Raw genomic sequence first — 17,793 nt, 5'->3', positions numbered from 1 at the left:
GCAGGCCCCTACCGTATTCTTAGTCTTTGATGTACGTGAGCTCAACTTGTATTGCCATGCTGTGATACATGGAGTGGCTAGCAATTGTCTCTATTCCAAAATAATCCATTTTAAGCAGATAATTGGCATTTCATCACTGAGCCAAGTTCTCCTCCCATCTAAATTTAGTACACATACACACAGATCTGAGGTGATAACAGTTAGAAATCAAGAAGAACTAAGCCAGATAATTTTTCTATACACAGCAAAAGAAATGAGCTCCAACTGCAGGTTGTTTGATGTCACCGCAGCAGAGTTTAATTAATTTAGCATAAAATGAGTTTTTCATTTGGACTTGCCTGATTCTCAGTAAATTAATTGTCCAGTGAAATAATATGATGAAGGACCAAAGATTAGAATACCACAAAAGTTGAAAACAGATCAGTAAACCATGAAATACTTGACTTTTAAGAAACATTAAGACAGAAAGACTGGGTAGGATACCAATTTCACACTTTAGCTTGTACTTTCCAACGACTTCCAAGAGCAACAAACCACAGAATATTCTAATTCCTGTACTTGAGTATACATGACAATAAATCTAATTCCCATCACATTATAATTCTTATTATATTAATACCAAAAAGAGACAAAAAAGGACAAACAAAAATAGAGATGGGACGATACAGAGAACTGCAAAACCAATGAACAGCAAGGGATAAAGTATATGAAAGGTTCTAAGAGAAAGGGCTGCAAAGAGGAAGGGATAAAAATTCCAAGAGAAAAATGTTAAATGGAAAGAAGAGACAAAAGGAAAAGAAATAGATTACCAGACAAACAATAAGCTCTCTTTGTAACTTATTTACAAGAGAAAATTGAGATGTACGTAAGTTATGTTAAACTAGTGTTATCGGCCTGACCAACACCCCTCAAAATATTCAAAAGATAGTCTAGACCCTACATTTTTCTTATTTTAAAAGGTAAATGTAAGGTGTTGCATTCCAGATACAATTCAATTGGTTAAACTATCAGGTTTTAAGCAAAACTCATCTTATTCATCAACTATAGTTAAGATACAACAAAAGGAAGGAAGGAATTGGGTTAACAACTCTATTAGAAAAACAGAATAATAGATACAGTAACTATTACTAACTAGCTGTCCCAATACAGTAATAGCCCATTGACACAACCTTGGCATAAAGCAAATTCAGAAAATAGATTGTCACCCATGCAAATCCCGTAGCAGACAGAGAACCTCTAGCTTTTGTCTGTAACTGGGAGAGGAACAAAAAAAGCTTCCATCTCTTCAAAACCCAACAGCAACTGCTGAAAACTAAACTACAGATCCTGGTTCTGTGGGAGTTTGACCACACCCACTCAGGCTGCTTCTATTGTTCCAACTTTTTTTTAAAAAACCACAAGGCCTCACAAGCTGTTTACTCTAGTGGCTCTGTTAAACTGCTCGGCACCTCTGCCTTAAAACCTCTCTTTTTCTAAAAAACAAGGACAAAACAACCTCTTAATCAGCATTGTCACATTAGTACATAACATTCATGGACCACATGTGAAATGCCGTTTACAGTTCTGGTCTTCAATCTCCCACTTAATTCTTTTTGACGTGTTAAATTTGTATTTGCGAATTATTGCTTCACCATTCGAAACAATTTATCACAATTTAATATATAACCCTTTATGATTTTGAAAGCCTTCTAAAGACACTTCACCTTCTCTGCTTAATGACAAAAGCTGCTACTTCAAAAAGTGTCCTCTCATAAGCAACTCCTAGGGAACATATTCTGAAGCTCTTACATATTCTTCATACCTTTCTACAATGGGATGCCCAAACATGTACCTTTTACTTCAAATGCAACAGAAACAAGATTTTGTGAAAGATCACTTCCAGACCAGAACCTTCCTTTTACCATTCAAAAATGTCATAACTTCTTCAAACTCATCTTCAACACATCTCTCTTATCCTTATTCTTCCATAAACACCTTTATAACCATCTTAAGTCGAAATTCAACCTGTTCACAATGTCAAGACATCTGTGGTCAAAACTCCAAATCTTAACTTAGGCAACTATGACCACGGTTCATTGGTCTGTGGTTATTCTTCACATCCTCTCTGCAGTATTTTATATGATTAATCTCGTGGTCCTCAGCTATCAATTTTCCTGCACTCTTCAGCTGAAAACTTGCCAACATGATTCTATACGTGAAAAAGAGGCAGTTATGCACGTGAAAAATTTATTGCTTGCTAACTTCCTCCTTTAGCACTAATTGTAAACTTGCAAATAAAAGCCCACATTAAATTCATGTAATTATTTACAAGCCAAATTTTCTGCCAACCTCTGTGTTTCGCCCTCATGCTGCAAAATTGTTCTTAAGGTTATCTAACACATTGGTCCAAAACAACTGCACTTAAACTCCTGTACAAATACCTTAAGTTAATATCTAAAGCTGCCCCTACTACAATCACCAGCAAACCAGCTCAAAAATATTGTCCAGTTACAATCCAGACTTGAAAGGACAAAATCTACTGCTGGCTACTTTCATAGTTCAAGAGGAATAACACAGACATTTCGAACACTGACTGCTGCATTTCACTAAAATTCCAAAGTCATACCTGCTAAATATTAAAGCATCTAAACTAGACTGTTTCATTTATTCCACAAAGGACATCCTTAAAAGAGTACATCAATGAAAGAACTTTTCAATCTCACCATGTGACATTTTCAAATGAATTTTATGTGCACTATTTGTCTGGCACATTGATAAGACTGAATTAATCAGCCCTTGAAGCAAAGCATCCATCTCTGTCACTATACCACAACCAAAGAAAGCAGAACAATTGGCACAAAAAAATGCTGTTGTGGCACCTACGTCATGAATCATCTCGCGGACCCATCCAACGCAGTAATTTATTAGCTAAGAGCATCTGAATCTAATGCTATGAAACGCTAGCATCACACTACGTAACATTCCATGACGTCAGTAAATTGATTAATGCAATATTTTAAACTCCGTATGTAAGCTTTATAAACATCTTATATTACTTTTCAGATGTTGTTATTCCATGAGTTTTAAATTAAAGTTAAATAAACAGAAATGCCTCTTTGTGAAGCAAGATTATGGTCCTCAAGTAAACTAAATCAAAAAATCAAATCAAAAATTGAATTTAAAACATTCATAGTTTTTCCGTTTTTGCTATGAAATATTTTATTCTGTTGTGATGTCAAAACCAAAATTTGTGTACATAAATCTATATCTCCAAAAATTTACAAACAATCAAAAACAAGATGCACGAGCAGTCAATAAATCTTTGTGCAAGTGTTCTTACTCTGTGGCGATATAACAAACAGGAAAGATGAACAAACTGACATTTGAGAGACATTGTCCATGTTCCCAGGACATCCTAAAACATTCAACGAGTTTCTTTGAAGCATGACTGCTGTGTAGGCAAACATGATAGCTTATTTCAGCAAATTGTTATCAATGCCAGCAAGATCAATCTTCAAGCAATCTGTTCTGATGGTTTAGATTGAGGGATAAAACCAGCAAACTATAAAAAGGTCTCTGATCATCTTTGAGAAGTGCTGTGGATTTTTTGCAAGTACCTGACAATACATCTCCACTTAACATGTTGTCAAAGAGACAGTAGCTCTGACAAATGTTCTTTCAGTACTGCATGGACATAAATAAATGGAATAACTGCATCATGTTACAAACTGATAAACCCACAACTCGTGCATTTTGTAAATGAGTCAATCCCATTGATCAATTCAAACCGTTAAATTTTGAAATTTAGGTTCACAGAAGTTGATGTACCAGTGGGATATCTCACAAGTGAAGTGCATTAGGAGCTGCATTAATTTTATGGGAAATGACATTTTCCAATCAAAATAAAAACTTTTTACAAGTCACCTTAAACGATTAGCTTAAAATCTTATAAATAAAATTTTTTACTGTGCAGTATTGATTATATCCTCCAGATAATTCAAAACAATTTAAATATAGCTACACAGCAAAAAGGATAATTATACTGTGTAAAAACTATACTTTCCACCAGCCCAGCTCAAATTTCCTAATCCTCCCAATGACAGTAGCACCCAATCATGAACAAAGAAGCATCAAAATGTTTCTATCTCAACCAGACCAGTTCAACACACTTAATTCATAGCTTTTTACAGCTCCACTCAAACAAATTTCTTGGCAGTTTAACTATGCAGCACCATTAATACCCACATATATAACAATGGGCTATTCCTTTCCACAAAAAGGAGGAAATGATAAATGATGGAAAAACACAAAAAAGAACTGCACTGTTCCGTAGTTTACTTTACAGATCGAATCACTTGAAAGTACTCTTTAAGCCTAAGCATAATATTTGCCAGATGTTAGAACTCTTGCTGATATTTCATTTGTTTTATTTCATTTATTTATCAATTTTGGTTTGGAGATGTGAATTGGAAACTGTAAGCTAAAAGGTGACTTTTGGACAGTGGGCAACAGCTTGTGTAAAAAGGAAAACAGATCAATCAACACTTTTGTCTATTTGCGAGGCCAGGCCAGGAAGTTAGTTGCTGTTCCCCATTACACAAGGAAGAGCATTTTGTTGAAACAGATAGCAGAAGTTGCCTATTAATGGAGTCAGTACTTGGGACTTGGTTCCAGCCAGTTTGGAAAAGACCTCACACTCAAGCAAATGTTGAATGGTAAATGAGGCCTTGTGGAGGAGACAAATCAACCTGTCAGTGAGCGCTAGAGTTTTGAACTGTGTTCTTTTGTAGAAAAGGGAATCCAGCCGTTGATGCTACAGCATGAAGATTTGAAAGCTTCCTGACTAACCTCCCATAAGCAGCTCTTAGAAGCTCAGAGAATAGAAAAATAAGTTCTAAGTATTACTGCCATTATCTGAGCAAACTGTAAAGGTGACCCCGAACAACACCTTCAGAAAAGCAACCAAGTGACCAATATCTATACCTGTGGAAACCACTCATTGTGAAAACCAGATAAATAATCTGGCCAGTTTTTTTATTTTCTTTTATTTATTCTTTAACCATGTTTGTTGGGCTGTCTGTCTTTTCAATGAATGGGGTTGAAAAGGTAAGTTTTTGGGTTTATAGCATAAACCAATCAGATGATTTTTTTTTAATTTCTGCTCTGCTGAAGTTACTATATTATTAATAGATTGCTAAGTCTTTTGCTAAAGCTACAAACCAGTATCTGGAATTGATTATTCACAGAGACTGGGATTGGTTAGTTAAAAGTCTGGTTGGGAACCACTAGGTAAACTTTGAGGTCTTTAAAGATTTAAATTCACTGTGTAGCATACGCAGGAGGTAGAAAAGCTGATCTGATTTTTTTAATTGTCTCCATGTTGTAACACAGAGGAAAACTTTATTTGGTGTATACATCAAAATTACATGTCAATTAAAAAGGCACAGTTTGATGCTGGGGTAATGAACGTCCAAAAATAATTTCTCACTAGCTGTTTATAATTTAGTGTAATAATGCATACCTCTGTCTATCTGCCCATGGTCCATAGTTGAAATCTGTTCCTTTACCACAAACAATATCGAGTCCCCAGCATGGTGGTAAGTCTTGTAATTTTGTGCTTTCACTGCCTGGACTCTCTTCAGCATTTTCACCGCTTTCTTCAGGTACAACACCTACACAAAAATGTTAAATCATTAAAACTATATATACCCATGTCTTGTAATACCAGACAGGTAAACAAAAGAACAATATAACACCTGAAATCAAAAAATTTGTACACCTAACACTATGTGGGCTGCTGCACCTGACCCTGGAGTTATCCAATTGGTCCCATACCCCTGTTCTTCCACTTCACCCTGAAAATGTACAAGTGATTTAAAATACACTGTCTACTATTGGCACTTGCACAATGAATAGTTTGAGTTGGTTATTCAAAGTACAATTTAAAAAGTTGCAATGACTCTAAACTGCAGATTATAGTTAGTACTTAGGTAGGCAGTACAAAATACAAGTAGTTAATAAACTTGATAAACAGATAAACACTTAGAGAATGAGAGTCTACACAGGATACAGACAACAAAGGTGTCTTACAAAGGAATCTTGAGATACCCTTTCACAAATTATAAAAGTGGCAAAACAGATTAACAAGGTCATTAAAAGTTTACACCGAGCACTCTGGTTAATTTCAAGATGAGTATATTTGAAAGACAGATGTTATGTCAAACTTGTGTAGAACCTTGGTTAATCTACGTTAGAAGTGTACGTAGATCAGGTGTTGATATCCAAATGGGCATAGAAGCACTGGAAAAGCAGCAAAGAACAAATGTATAATTTTAATATCCCTTCTTCTGGAAAAAAGTAATAACTTGAGACTCCTTTCTCCGAGAACAAAATGATATAGGAATTACCTACGAAGAGATTTGATAGGTAAATATAAAAAGCTGTTTGCTCTGGGTAAAGCTCTGAAAATTGGGTGTAAAAAGAAGACCGTCGCAAATAAATCCAGCAAGGAAATCGGTAGAATCTTCTTTCCCAAAAGTATGGTTAGATTGTGGAACATGCTATCACCCGGAGTAGTTGAGGTGAACATCATAGGTGTTTCTAAGGAGAAGTTGGATAAGTGCTTTAGAGAGAAAGAAATAGCAGGCTACACTGATAGGTTGAGACAAAAGCTGGGAAAGAGGTTCACTTGGAGCATAAACATCAGCATAGACTGGTTCCTGTATCACAGAATCAAGTGTAATCAAAATGTAAATGCAAATTCTGTAGCAATTTTCATTGTCTCTCAAGCCAATATAGGCATCTCTCCATTTATGGAAGATGAGGGATACGTAACAAAAAAAAATCTATTTCAGATGGGACATCCTCGTACAAAGCACCTTTATTAATGGTTGAAGATGTCATTCCTTGCAAGGAAGGTTCTGCCAAAAACATGTGAAGCTATCAAATTTTGCCATGGTTTGTTATTTTTAGTGTCAATATCTAATTGTTACATGGGTACAAGTCAGCCTACAGCTAACCACCACCTTAAGGACAACTGGGGATGAGAAATAAATACTAGTCCAGCCAGCGAAGCCACAAGTAAAATGAAAAAAAAAAGTCACTCATGACCTCCAAGATGCAACAATCGATGACTTGGATATTCATGTCACACTTGCAATCAACTTTGCAGCACAGATTTGAGTGCCATGTTGGTCATCTAGTTACAGAAAGTGCTATAAAAAGTGCATGCTGCCATCTTCCATCTTGAGGATATTCCCAAGCCAATGAAGCCATTCCTGCATGAAAACTGCTAACAAACCTAGAAATTCTGACTTTGAAGGGACTGCCACACTAGTGGTTTTATTTTGTAGGACATACCCATAATGCACCAGACAACAAGGACTGTTGAGCGACAGAATTGGGGCTAACCCTAATTCTAAACCTAACTTGTTGAGCTTCTTTTCTTGACAGCTGTACAACATCCACATTTCATAGCCACGCAAGGTGCTAAGAATATAGGGTTTAATTATAAGAATCAGTTTGAGGTTATTCCATGCACGTTTCATGAATCTGCCATAGGTGATAACTGTTTTTCCTACGCATGTATCAAGTCCTGCATCAAGGGGCAGTACTGTCACTGTGAATGATTCAATAACAAGACAATAAAAGGTTCAGACAAGTTCCCACAACAAGTGAGAAATGGAATCATTGTGTTATTGTGCTAAGGGTACAAAGCAATCCCATTAAAGGATTTTGAAGAGTACATTTAACTTAGTTTTTAATGTGACAAAGTTCTATAATAATAAGAGATAATTTACTTTTTGACAAGTGGCTTATCGAATATGCAGAGTTTTTCTTAATGTAATTGTTGGGCTTAAGGTTTTGAGAGTAAATAAATTCACCTGCCAGTAATATAGCCTTTCAGATATGTGTAAATACGAATTCAGTTAAGCAAAGATATTGCAAAGCAAATGTGCTGAATTTGGAGGCGGGGGAGGGTAGAGAAGAAAACTAAATTCAGCAGGATTCCAAGCTCTTGATCAACAGCAGTTCACCACTGTGAAATATGAATTTGCAGTCATATTCAAGCTTGACATTGGTATGTTTCAGTCAAAGAGCCGAGTTTGCCTGCATTTACCATCTAAGCTCATGTAACAAGAATACCCACATAGACAAGTAGCAGAGGACATTCAGAATTTATACCTCAACATGATTCAGAAGAGAAAGGAGGAAGCCCATTTTTCTTAAAAACTGGAAAACAGCTTTCATCTAGGATACTACAGCAATTGAAAGAAAACAAGGTTCAAGTACAAAAATAAGTATATATTTATACAGACCTGGTTCATCCATGTAGTAATAGATATCAACATCATTTGACTGCATTACAACAAAACCCTCTCCCATTAAACGAGGCGGCCTAGAGTACAGAGAAAAACAACATGAAAACTCAAATTACATGAATATTTAAGGCAAATGTCATGAACCACAATATACTGCTGCAAATGTTTTGAACAGTAATTACTATATTATTACCAACAATTTCAATTACATATTATTAACTTAACTACATATTTTCACTTAAAATCAAGTACAAACTGAAAGATTGATCATTTCCCCTCCGTGAACTGTTGATGAAATTCAACAATACATATTCAGCTTCTAAAGGTTTTAGATCCATAAATCTAAACTACCTAAGTTGAATATCACCTGAAGAACCCCACAACAATGGTTGTTCTGCAAAAGTTACATGTAAATGGTTCAGAAAAGATTTACCAGATATTGAATGGAATGGAGGGTTTGATTTATAAAAATGGGCTGGGACATTTTTTCACTGGAGCATAGGAAGTTGAGGGGTGATGTTATAGAGGTTTATAAAGTCATGAGGAGTATAAATAAGGTGAATAGCAAGGGTGTTTTCTGTAGGGTGGGAGAGTTCAAAACTAGGGGACATATTTTTAAGGTGAGAGGGAAAATTTTAAAAAGATGAGGGGCAACTTTTTTTTTTTTTTTTTTTAAACACAGAGTGTGGTTCATGTGTAGAATGAACTTCCAGAGGAAGTGGTGGATGCAGGTACAGTTACAACATTTAAAAGACATTTTGATAAGTACAAGAGTAAATGCAGGAAAGTGGGAGTAGTTTATTTTGGGAACCGGGTCGGCATGGACTAATTGGACTGAAGGGTCCATTTCCGTCCTGTATGATTCCATAAATGAAGTAATCTTTTGAAGTTAGGCATCAAAGATATTTTATTGAAATGAAAACAAGAAAGTTTTTATTTTGAATCTAGCTCTAGATACAAGGGCATGAGTACTCAAAACTAGAAACGGATATGCTTTATTTCTTACAGTGTACGCCCTGGACCATACTGAGTAAAACATGAATTAAGACTTTTTTTAAAATCATATGAGCCACAACAGTTGTAATAGGAATGCATTTCATGGGTTTGATGAACTTAAGGTTGATTAGATAATTGGGTTGGATAAACGTTTCACAGAGAACGATGCAAATTGGACACTGGGAAACCACTCAGAATGTTCAAAAAATATTCATTCCATTAAAAAAAACTCAGCATGATCCATCCATGACTTTAGTAAGAGAGGTAGTATTCCATAACGTAGTAAGGAAGAGTAATATTTTATTAAAATAAGAAGCATCTAAGATTGCAAAGAATAGCAGTAACCCTGAGGAATGGAATGATTTAGAAACCAGAAAAGGACAACCAAAATGTCGACAAAAAGGGAAAAAAATTCAAGAGTACTCTAGCCAGGAATATAAAATAGATTCTACCAGCTTTAAATGGCTAAAATAAACATTTAGGCCTTAGCAATGAGAGGCAAAACAATCATAGGGAATACAGAAGTGGCAGAGGTATATTTTGTGCCTATTTTCACAGTAGAGGTCACAAATAATCCACCAGAAATACAGTAACCAAGAGGTTAATAAGGGTGAAGAAATGGAAGTATTGAGATCATAGAAAAAGTAACAGAAACACCTAAGGAACAAAAATCCAACAATTCAACTAGGGCTTATTAGACCATATCCTAGTCTTCTATAGAGATGGCTGCAGAGATATACTGGATGCTCGTTACAAATTTCCAAAACTCCCTACATCCTAAAAGAGACTCAGCAGTTTGCTACTTGACAAATGCAGCACAGCTATTTAAGAAGGGAACAAGTAAACAGTGAGCTACTGGTATCAAATCATGGGAACGTGCTGGAATCTCTTAATAAGGAATCATTAATAACGTATTTAGAAAATTAGTGTGTGATCAGACAAAGTCAAAATGGTTTTACAAAAGTGAAATCATGGTCAATAAATGCATTGAAAAGTTTTTGAGTATGGCACTTAGTAGGATAGAAAGTAGGAATCAGTTGGTGCAGTTTATTTGGATTTCTGAAAAGGTATTTAGTAAGGCACGACACATGGCCCAGAGGAGACAACTCACCAGCGGGAAAAAAAAAGTACTCCTAACTACCTACATCCAATCCTGCACTCTGAAGCATCAAACAGGCATGACTAACTTAAGGGAAAAATCATTCTGTCCTTCAAAGATTGTAGAGTTTATTGCATTTTACCAGTTTCTTACAGGTTCTGGACAATGCTGTTTTGCTTCAAACATTTTAATAATTTCTGTATTTGAATATGCTCCACAGCATAAACAATTGGTTGTTGAAAAATTAGAGAAGGATTAGAATAAATTACATGCATTATTAATGTACATCTGAGCTAAAATAAACATCCTATTTAATGTGACATGACAAAGAAAATTGCATTTTTGTATGCATGGTACTGCTGTACGTGTACATAATTTATAGCATTAGGCTACTGCTTCAAATATCAGATCTAAGAAGCTGGCATCCACTAGAATAGTGAATTTATTCTTGTAAGCTTTGGTGGTTAGTGTTTTATGAACAATTGGAGATACAATACAAACATTTGCATAATATTCAGTGAATCGGGATATTTCAAAACTATAAACCTAGACAAAATCTCAGTCCTTTACAATTAAATATTGGTAAATTGAGTACCAGCTTTATAGTTTACTGTATTTAATATCTCAAATTCTATAAAACAAATTCTTCATACTCATCATTTTGCATAGAAACATGTCTTGGACTCGGAACCAGCATGACTCTAACGTTTTCCAATTTTCCCTTCACAATGTGCATAAATTGGTCAAGATGGCTGGAAGGTGGTTTTGTAGTATATGTCAGGAAAGCATCATCAAAATTTATACACAGCGTCTGAGGCAGAAAACGGTTTCCAAATGCCAAACGACCCTAGTAACATAATATTTAGTTAGTAGTGAGGGATGACCTGTACTATTCATAAAAGTGTCTTTAGCATTGTACAGAAATACAAACATACAAGACAAATCAGCAAAAGAGAAAAGCAAGCCACCAAATTCTCAAATTTTCTGAAACAAGTTCAAAAAACCTAACAACATCTGCTACACAATAAAAAACAGAAATATAACTTTTACGAGAACTTCTATTTGGCAATAGTTTCACACTTTAGGAAGGATGCGAAAGCTTCGAAGGAGGTGCAGAAAAGATTTACATGTTACATGGATGACAGACTTCAATTTTGTGGACAGTTTGGCAAAGCTGTTGTTTTCCTTACAAAAGGTCAAAAGGAAATTTCAACAAGACACTCAATATCATGAAAGGTCCAGACGGATAGATAGGAAGAAACCATTCCATTTGGCAGAGTGTGGAGAACCAGACAGGACAAGTTTAAAAAGTGACTGCAAAGGACGCAATGGCAACATGAGAAAAAGAAAATGGTAAACCAAGTCTGAGTCACAGCCAAAGTATAGAAGCAAAGGTTCAACCATAGAATGGCACTTTTGCAATCTCTATCATGCAACTGCTGGCTGATAAATCGTCATACAGCAACAAAAAACAAGTAGTCTTGGATCTCCTCAACAGAATGCAATGAAAGAAAACTGAAAATAGTTTGCTTACTGTACTGATGTCAACTTTAATAACCGGAATAAGTGATCGCCAGGAAGATGAAGGGTCTTGTGTTTCAGTTTTAATGCTGCAAAAATATTAGCGAACATGTTAGCACATAAGTATGTACAACCTCAGAATCATGGAGCAATTACAGCATATAAAGACATGTGACCTGAGCAAAGTGGACTATGGCAAGATTTGTGGCAAACTCAGGTGAGAAGTCTAATGAGGCCTCTCTCGACATTAGCTCACTGAATCTTGTATGCTTTTGCCAAGTGGCAAGTTGAGTTTCTCACTAAGCAGCAGCGAATTGCCAATTATAAGAGGAGTATAGCTTGTTAACTGTCATATTAATGCCACAAATTGACTCATTAATTTTCTGCCTCCTATCTTACTAAATATATCGAGAAAGCTGGAAATTGAGAATTCTCAATGTGGTAGTCAGTAGGTAACTGGAGATTTCAGCTCAACATTGGCTGTGAGGAACCTCCATTTTTCTCAGGATTAAACAACATCTCAGGGCACAATCCACAGACACCAGTTAAATGCATCCCTCAACACTGGCTTCCAATATTTGGCAATCTTCCACAACCATCAAGGCAGCTCGCCAATCCACTTGCAGGCTGCTTAGGAAGTGCAAACTTGCATTGCAGAGCACATCAACAACTAGTACTGAAAAGCTGTTGCAAGCAGGGAAAGACACCCAACTCACGGATCGGATCAAGTTGCATCTCAGGGCTGATCACTTGCTTTCTTAGAACCCATTCACTTACTGCCTATCTACATATTCACACCATCCATGACTTGGTTGCCATACTGTGCTATGCCAATTAGTGCTTTAGGAGTGCGTGGGAAGACACACATCTTGCGTACAGCACACCAAGATAGCAATCTAATACCTGCAACATGTGCCAATTGCCTACGTGGCCAATGCACTGCGTGCTTACTCAACCAAATGGCCATATTGGAAAGTGGTGGGAACTAGTCCTTAGTAAAGTCAAGATTGTCTCTATTGGGAAATACCAGTACCACTAGTTACAGGCACAGTCTACATACAGTCCAGGGACATTGGTACAGTCATTTATCTGTGTGGAGTGCTCATGGTCAGCGAATATGTCTGACTACAGTTCGAAAGGGCTAGCACCAGCAGCAAGGGGAATTATGTGTGGTCAGCTGAGGAGCTGCAAACACACCAGTCAGGGATCGGTTCAATTGTGTCTAGGGGTTGCTTGATGAAGCTGGTTAATGGATTGATATAAATACTACCCTGTTGGCCAGTCATTTGATTGTTCAGAAGGATACAAGGGGTACCTGTGAGGCAACAAGGAGGCCAAGTGGAGGCAGGATCAATGTGGTGGGTCTTCACATGGGAGCAGTAGGTTGAATGGGCTGCCAAGGACTGAATTGTAATTTAGGACATGGAAGCTCTGAGTAACAGATAGAGTCCAGTAAGGATGGCGTACACCATGAGCTGTGTTCCCTGCCCTCACTTGCCATTCTCTAGATGCAAAATGAAACTTGAAAATGGCTGCTCACAACGGGTACAGTCAGGGTGATTTGATAAGCAACACTACAGGATCCATGCCTTCTGGACATAAGGACATTCAAGGGACAAACACATGAAGCAGACATTTGCAAACTCCAACTAATTATGTGCAATTGTTTCCTGACGGTAGGATTTGGTAACATAACTGAGTTTCCGCCAGATACAGGGTGCCATCGGCTGCACATATGACACAGCGAGGGCCATAACAAGATGTTGTGGAATTCATCCATTCAGTTAACATTCGAGTGATCAGTGATCAGCGATCATCGTTACCACTTTCTGGAAGTGCATGCTCACTACCCTGGCAGCTGTCACAACAACATCCTGAAGATTCAGGTGCCTAAAAGGTCACTGGGGGACAAGAGTTGTAACCATGGCTTTTGAAATTATCGATAACCCCCTAGATAATGTGGAGCACAGACACAATGCTGCCCATGCTTCCAATAAGACCATGAACAGGGCTTAAGCGATGAGGCTGCTGAAGATGCTGGCAACCGCTGCAGCGGAGGGGGTTTCCAGCGTTATCAGGACAGTGTGTGCCACACTCTGCAAAATTGACGCAGGCAATAAGGTGATGTTGAGGAACTCAGGGAATGTAAACAGTCTTCTGAGGAGGTTGAGCTGGACATTGGGGGAAGAAATCTGAGGTTAGCTACAACAGCCACTACAAGCCAGACAGGACCTGACTGACATCCAGTTTCAGTAGATGAGTGCTGCATAAAGATCACCATCATGGAATGCTCAATAGTGGCTGGTGACGATGCAGCATTTGATTTATATTATGGGGGCTACCTGTTGCCTTGGTTCCACATTTTTGTGCTCCGTTTGCTTGTGTTCCTATTTGATGGCTACAAGTAGATGCTCATTTTTGGAATTGTCTGACTGCTTCTCTGTACATACATATTAGGCAACAACAGATGCAGTCAAAAGACAGATGTAGTGTGGTGTAGTGGTTAAATTTTGACTAGGGTAAGAGAATGGCATTAGACATGCAAGGGAGTATCAGCCATGCCAGCTATGTGCTTTGAGCAGCTTGCCAATGACAGCCGACTCTGCTTTGCCAACACTTGTCCAGATCCACACTGGCCTTTCAAAGATGGTGAGAGTGCAAGGAACGCCTGTTGTTCAAAAGATATCTGCTGAGTGGCAAGCTGTTCCTGAAATGGTGCATGGTAGGATGATGATGGAATGGAATGACACCATGGGGTGAGGGTAGGCAGCTAATGAAGCAAGAATGGTAAGATGCAGTGAGAAATCTCACTTGACCTCAAGGCGAAAATCCCTCCAAAAACAAAAAAAACCTCAACAATGCTCACTGAGCCAAACACACGCCTAGTTTCAGAACAATGCATCAGTGCTGACTCTGTGACAGAGCAATTTACCTAGTACAACTCTGGCAACCTCTAACAGTCAGAATGCTCTCTTTTCAGATAATAATCCTATTTCTTTTAAAATGCTTCCATTAAACTTGCCTTCACAATATTCTCAGACATAGATTAGTTTCTCTTCAAGTCTGTAATGTCACTTTTTAAACGTCTGACCTTTGGCTCTCGATCCTTCCAATATGGCAATAGTTTCTCCCCATTTACTCTGTCCAAACTCTTTGTGGATTTGAATACATCACCTCTCAATTTTCTTTCCTTCAAGAAAAGCAGTTTCAACTTCTCCAATCTATGTAAATGAAGTTTCATCCTCTTAAAAACTATTCTTGTGAATCAGGGACACAATACTTCAGGTAAGACCAAACTGAAGTTTTATAGATGTTTAACTCCATATTGTATTTTATTGAGAAAGCTTAGAATGCTGGATATTTTATTGATTGGTTGTTCAACTTTTCTTGTCACCTTCAATGACTTATGCACTTTTACACCCAGTTCCTCCTCCCTCACCCGCTTAGAATTTAAAAACTTGGTTTTACATTGTTTCTCCGTTTTCTTTCTATCAAAGTGAATCCCCACCCACTTCTTTACATTAGTTCCATCTGCCACTTGTCTGCTCATTTCATCAGATGTCTACATCTTTCTAATGTTTTAGACTATACACTTCATTATTCATAATAGGTCCAAGTTTTTTTTATCAACATTAAATGGTGAAAGCATGCACTGTACACCAAGGCTGCAGTCATTAGAGCAGGGATCCCTTTGATGAGCTCCCAAATTCATACCCAAGTTGTAATTTTATCTTTTATTCATGGGCTATGCACTTGCTCACAAGTCTCTTTCAGGAGGCATTTGATAGCCCTGTGCAAGTCCATGAACATCACATCAAAAACAATACCCTAATCAAGCAACCCTCTCCGTTACCTCACTAAATTAGTTAAACACAGTTTTAACTCACATCCATGCTGGCTTTCTTTAATCAACCTACATTTGCCCAAGTGACTAATCGTTTTGTCCTCATTTATCATTTCTAGAAACTTCCCCACCATCCACAATCTAACGTTTCAAAGAAACGTACTCAAAAGAACATCAGACTAATTGATAATAGAAAGAAATTGCAGGTGCGCTAGTCATACACTGTCAAAGCTTCCTCAATTCAGGAACTCTGCCATTCATTTTGAAAATTACTCTGTTAAAAAAAAAACTTCCTTAAGTTGAGAAGAAAGAGACACAGACAGATATACACAGTGGAGTGAGGCGGGGGGGGGGAATGCACAAGAGTAGGTGGGGGGGTGCGAGAGATAGGGATGGGATGCGAGTGCAAGAGAAGGGGGGTACACGAGGGGGTCACGAGAGACAAGGGAGGGTGGGGGGGGTGTGTCGCAAGGGCCAGGGACTGAGCGAGTGGTAAGAACAAGGGGCGGAGGTTGTACAAGAGTGAGGGGCGAAGGGCTGAAGAGACGCAGGGGAAAAAAAGGACAGGCGGAGCCAAGCGGGGAGGTAAAGAAGATAACTCGTCTTGAGACTTCATCATTAATAACAGGGAAGTTACTGGACTGTATCACTACAGAAGGAGTTACTCAATGTCTAGACAGCTGCAACTGATCAAAGACAATGTCAATTTGTGAAAAGCAAGCAGTGCCTCTTTCTTAATCACCACATGCACTTCCTTCCTTTCAGGGAATAACGGTAAGTGTTAGAAGAATTAGCAAACTGATGCTGCTTTTGGTGACCATCAAGTCTTGGCATGGAGCCTCAGCTCAGAGGTGGTGATATCTATTGAGATACACGAGGTAAATTCATATGGCTACTCTAATTGAATCTTCTGGAGTGACTAGTATGGTGGTAATAAGACATCTAGAAAAATAGTTCATGTGGACTGACAGAATGCTCTGCACATAAAATTCCTAACTAAAATGAGTGCACAGCACTGGAAGTAAGTTTGCAACAGAAGTTAATAATTGATTAGATGTCAGGAAATAGAGATGTGGATAAAAGAAAATATCCTGCTTTGATTTGTAGCCCATCACGTCACGCAGGCTTTGCCACAAATGCCAGTGTCCATGTAGTTAGTTTGGGTCTTGAGTTTAGACTGTTGTTGGCTCTTGGCATCTCTAATGGCCTTACAGAGGTCATATCTGGATCTCCTGTAAATGTCAGGGTCATCTGACTTGAAAACCACACACCTGGACTTCAGTAGGCAATGGATCTCCCAGGTAATTTATGGATTGCAATTGGGGAACATTTGGATTAGCCTCTTTGGCACACAGTCCTCTATACACTTGCTAATGAAATCTGTAATAGTAGTGGCATAGTCATTTAAGTTGGTCGCTGAATTCTTCAATATGAACCAAACCACCAATTCCAAGCAGTCCCGCAGAGGAGGAACACAGCGTTGTGATCTGATTTTCCAACGTGCGGACGGAGTATGGAGTGGTAGTCACCATGACGGTTGTGTAGCAATGGTTAAGGATATATTCGGCCCTCTGGTTCGGTCGGATACATGTTGATGGCATTTTGGTAGCACACTCAGGGTTGGCCTGGTTGAAGTCACCGTCTACAATGAACAAGGCCTCGGGATATTCTGTCTCAAGTCCATTTGTAGCGGTGTACATTCCATCAAGGTCAGTGAAACAGTGATACCTGCCCAACAGCCTCAGATACATCTGTTCCTCCAATAACCGCTGCAAACATCAGATCAGCCTTTTTGAGAGTGACCCCACAGAAAGCGACTAGCCCAAGTGGAGACCCGGGCCGTGCAGTCCAAATCCTGCACATACCAGCTGGGGGGGGGGCGGGCGGGGGGAGGTGGTGCAGTACTCAACAACATCTTTAACGTCTCCTTACTACGATCTGAAGTCCCCACCTGCTTGAAGAAGACCGCCACTATCCCAGCTCCAAAGAAAACTCACACAGCATGCCTCAATGACTACCGCCCAATGGCTCTG

At 38.3% G+C, this 17,793-nt stretch overlaps 1 protein-coding gene across 1 annotated transcript in view; it reads right to left on the bottom strand.

Annotated features, from left to right (window-relative positions):
• Positions 1 to 17,793, bottom strand: part of kiaa1109 (KIAA1109 ortholog) — a 433,631-nt gene that overhangs the window by 345,679 nt on the left and 70,159 nt on the right. Inside the window, exons 11-14 of the mRNA XM_048608993.1 lie at positions 11,930 to 12,005; positions 11,049 to 11,242; positions 8,298 to 8,377; positions 5,501 to 5,651 (exon numbers count right to left, since the gene is read on the bottom strand). Coding sequence (XP_048464950.1) covers positions 5,501 to 5,651; positions 8,298 to 8,377; positions 11,049 to 11,242; positions 11,930 to 12,005 — 501 coding nt within the window. The remainder of the gene's footprint in view (positions 1 to 5,500; positions 5,652 to 8,297; positions 8,378 to 11,048; positions 11,243 to 11,929; positions 12,006 to 17,793) is intronic.

The sequence above is a fragment of the Rhincodon typus genome, chromosome 1 (assembly GCF_021869965.1).
Source record: "Rhincodon typus isolate 14 chromosome 1, sRhiTyp1.1, whole genome shotgun sequence".
NCBI classification, from domain to species: Eukaryota; Metazoa; Chordata; class Chondrichthyes; order Orectolobiformes; family Rhincodontidae; genus Rhincodon; species Rhincodon typus.
This window is presented reverse-complemented; position numbering and strand designations above follow the sequence as displayed.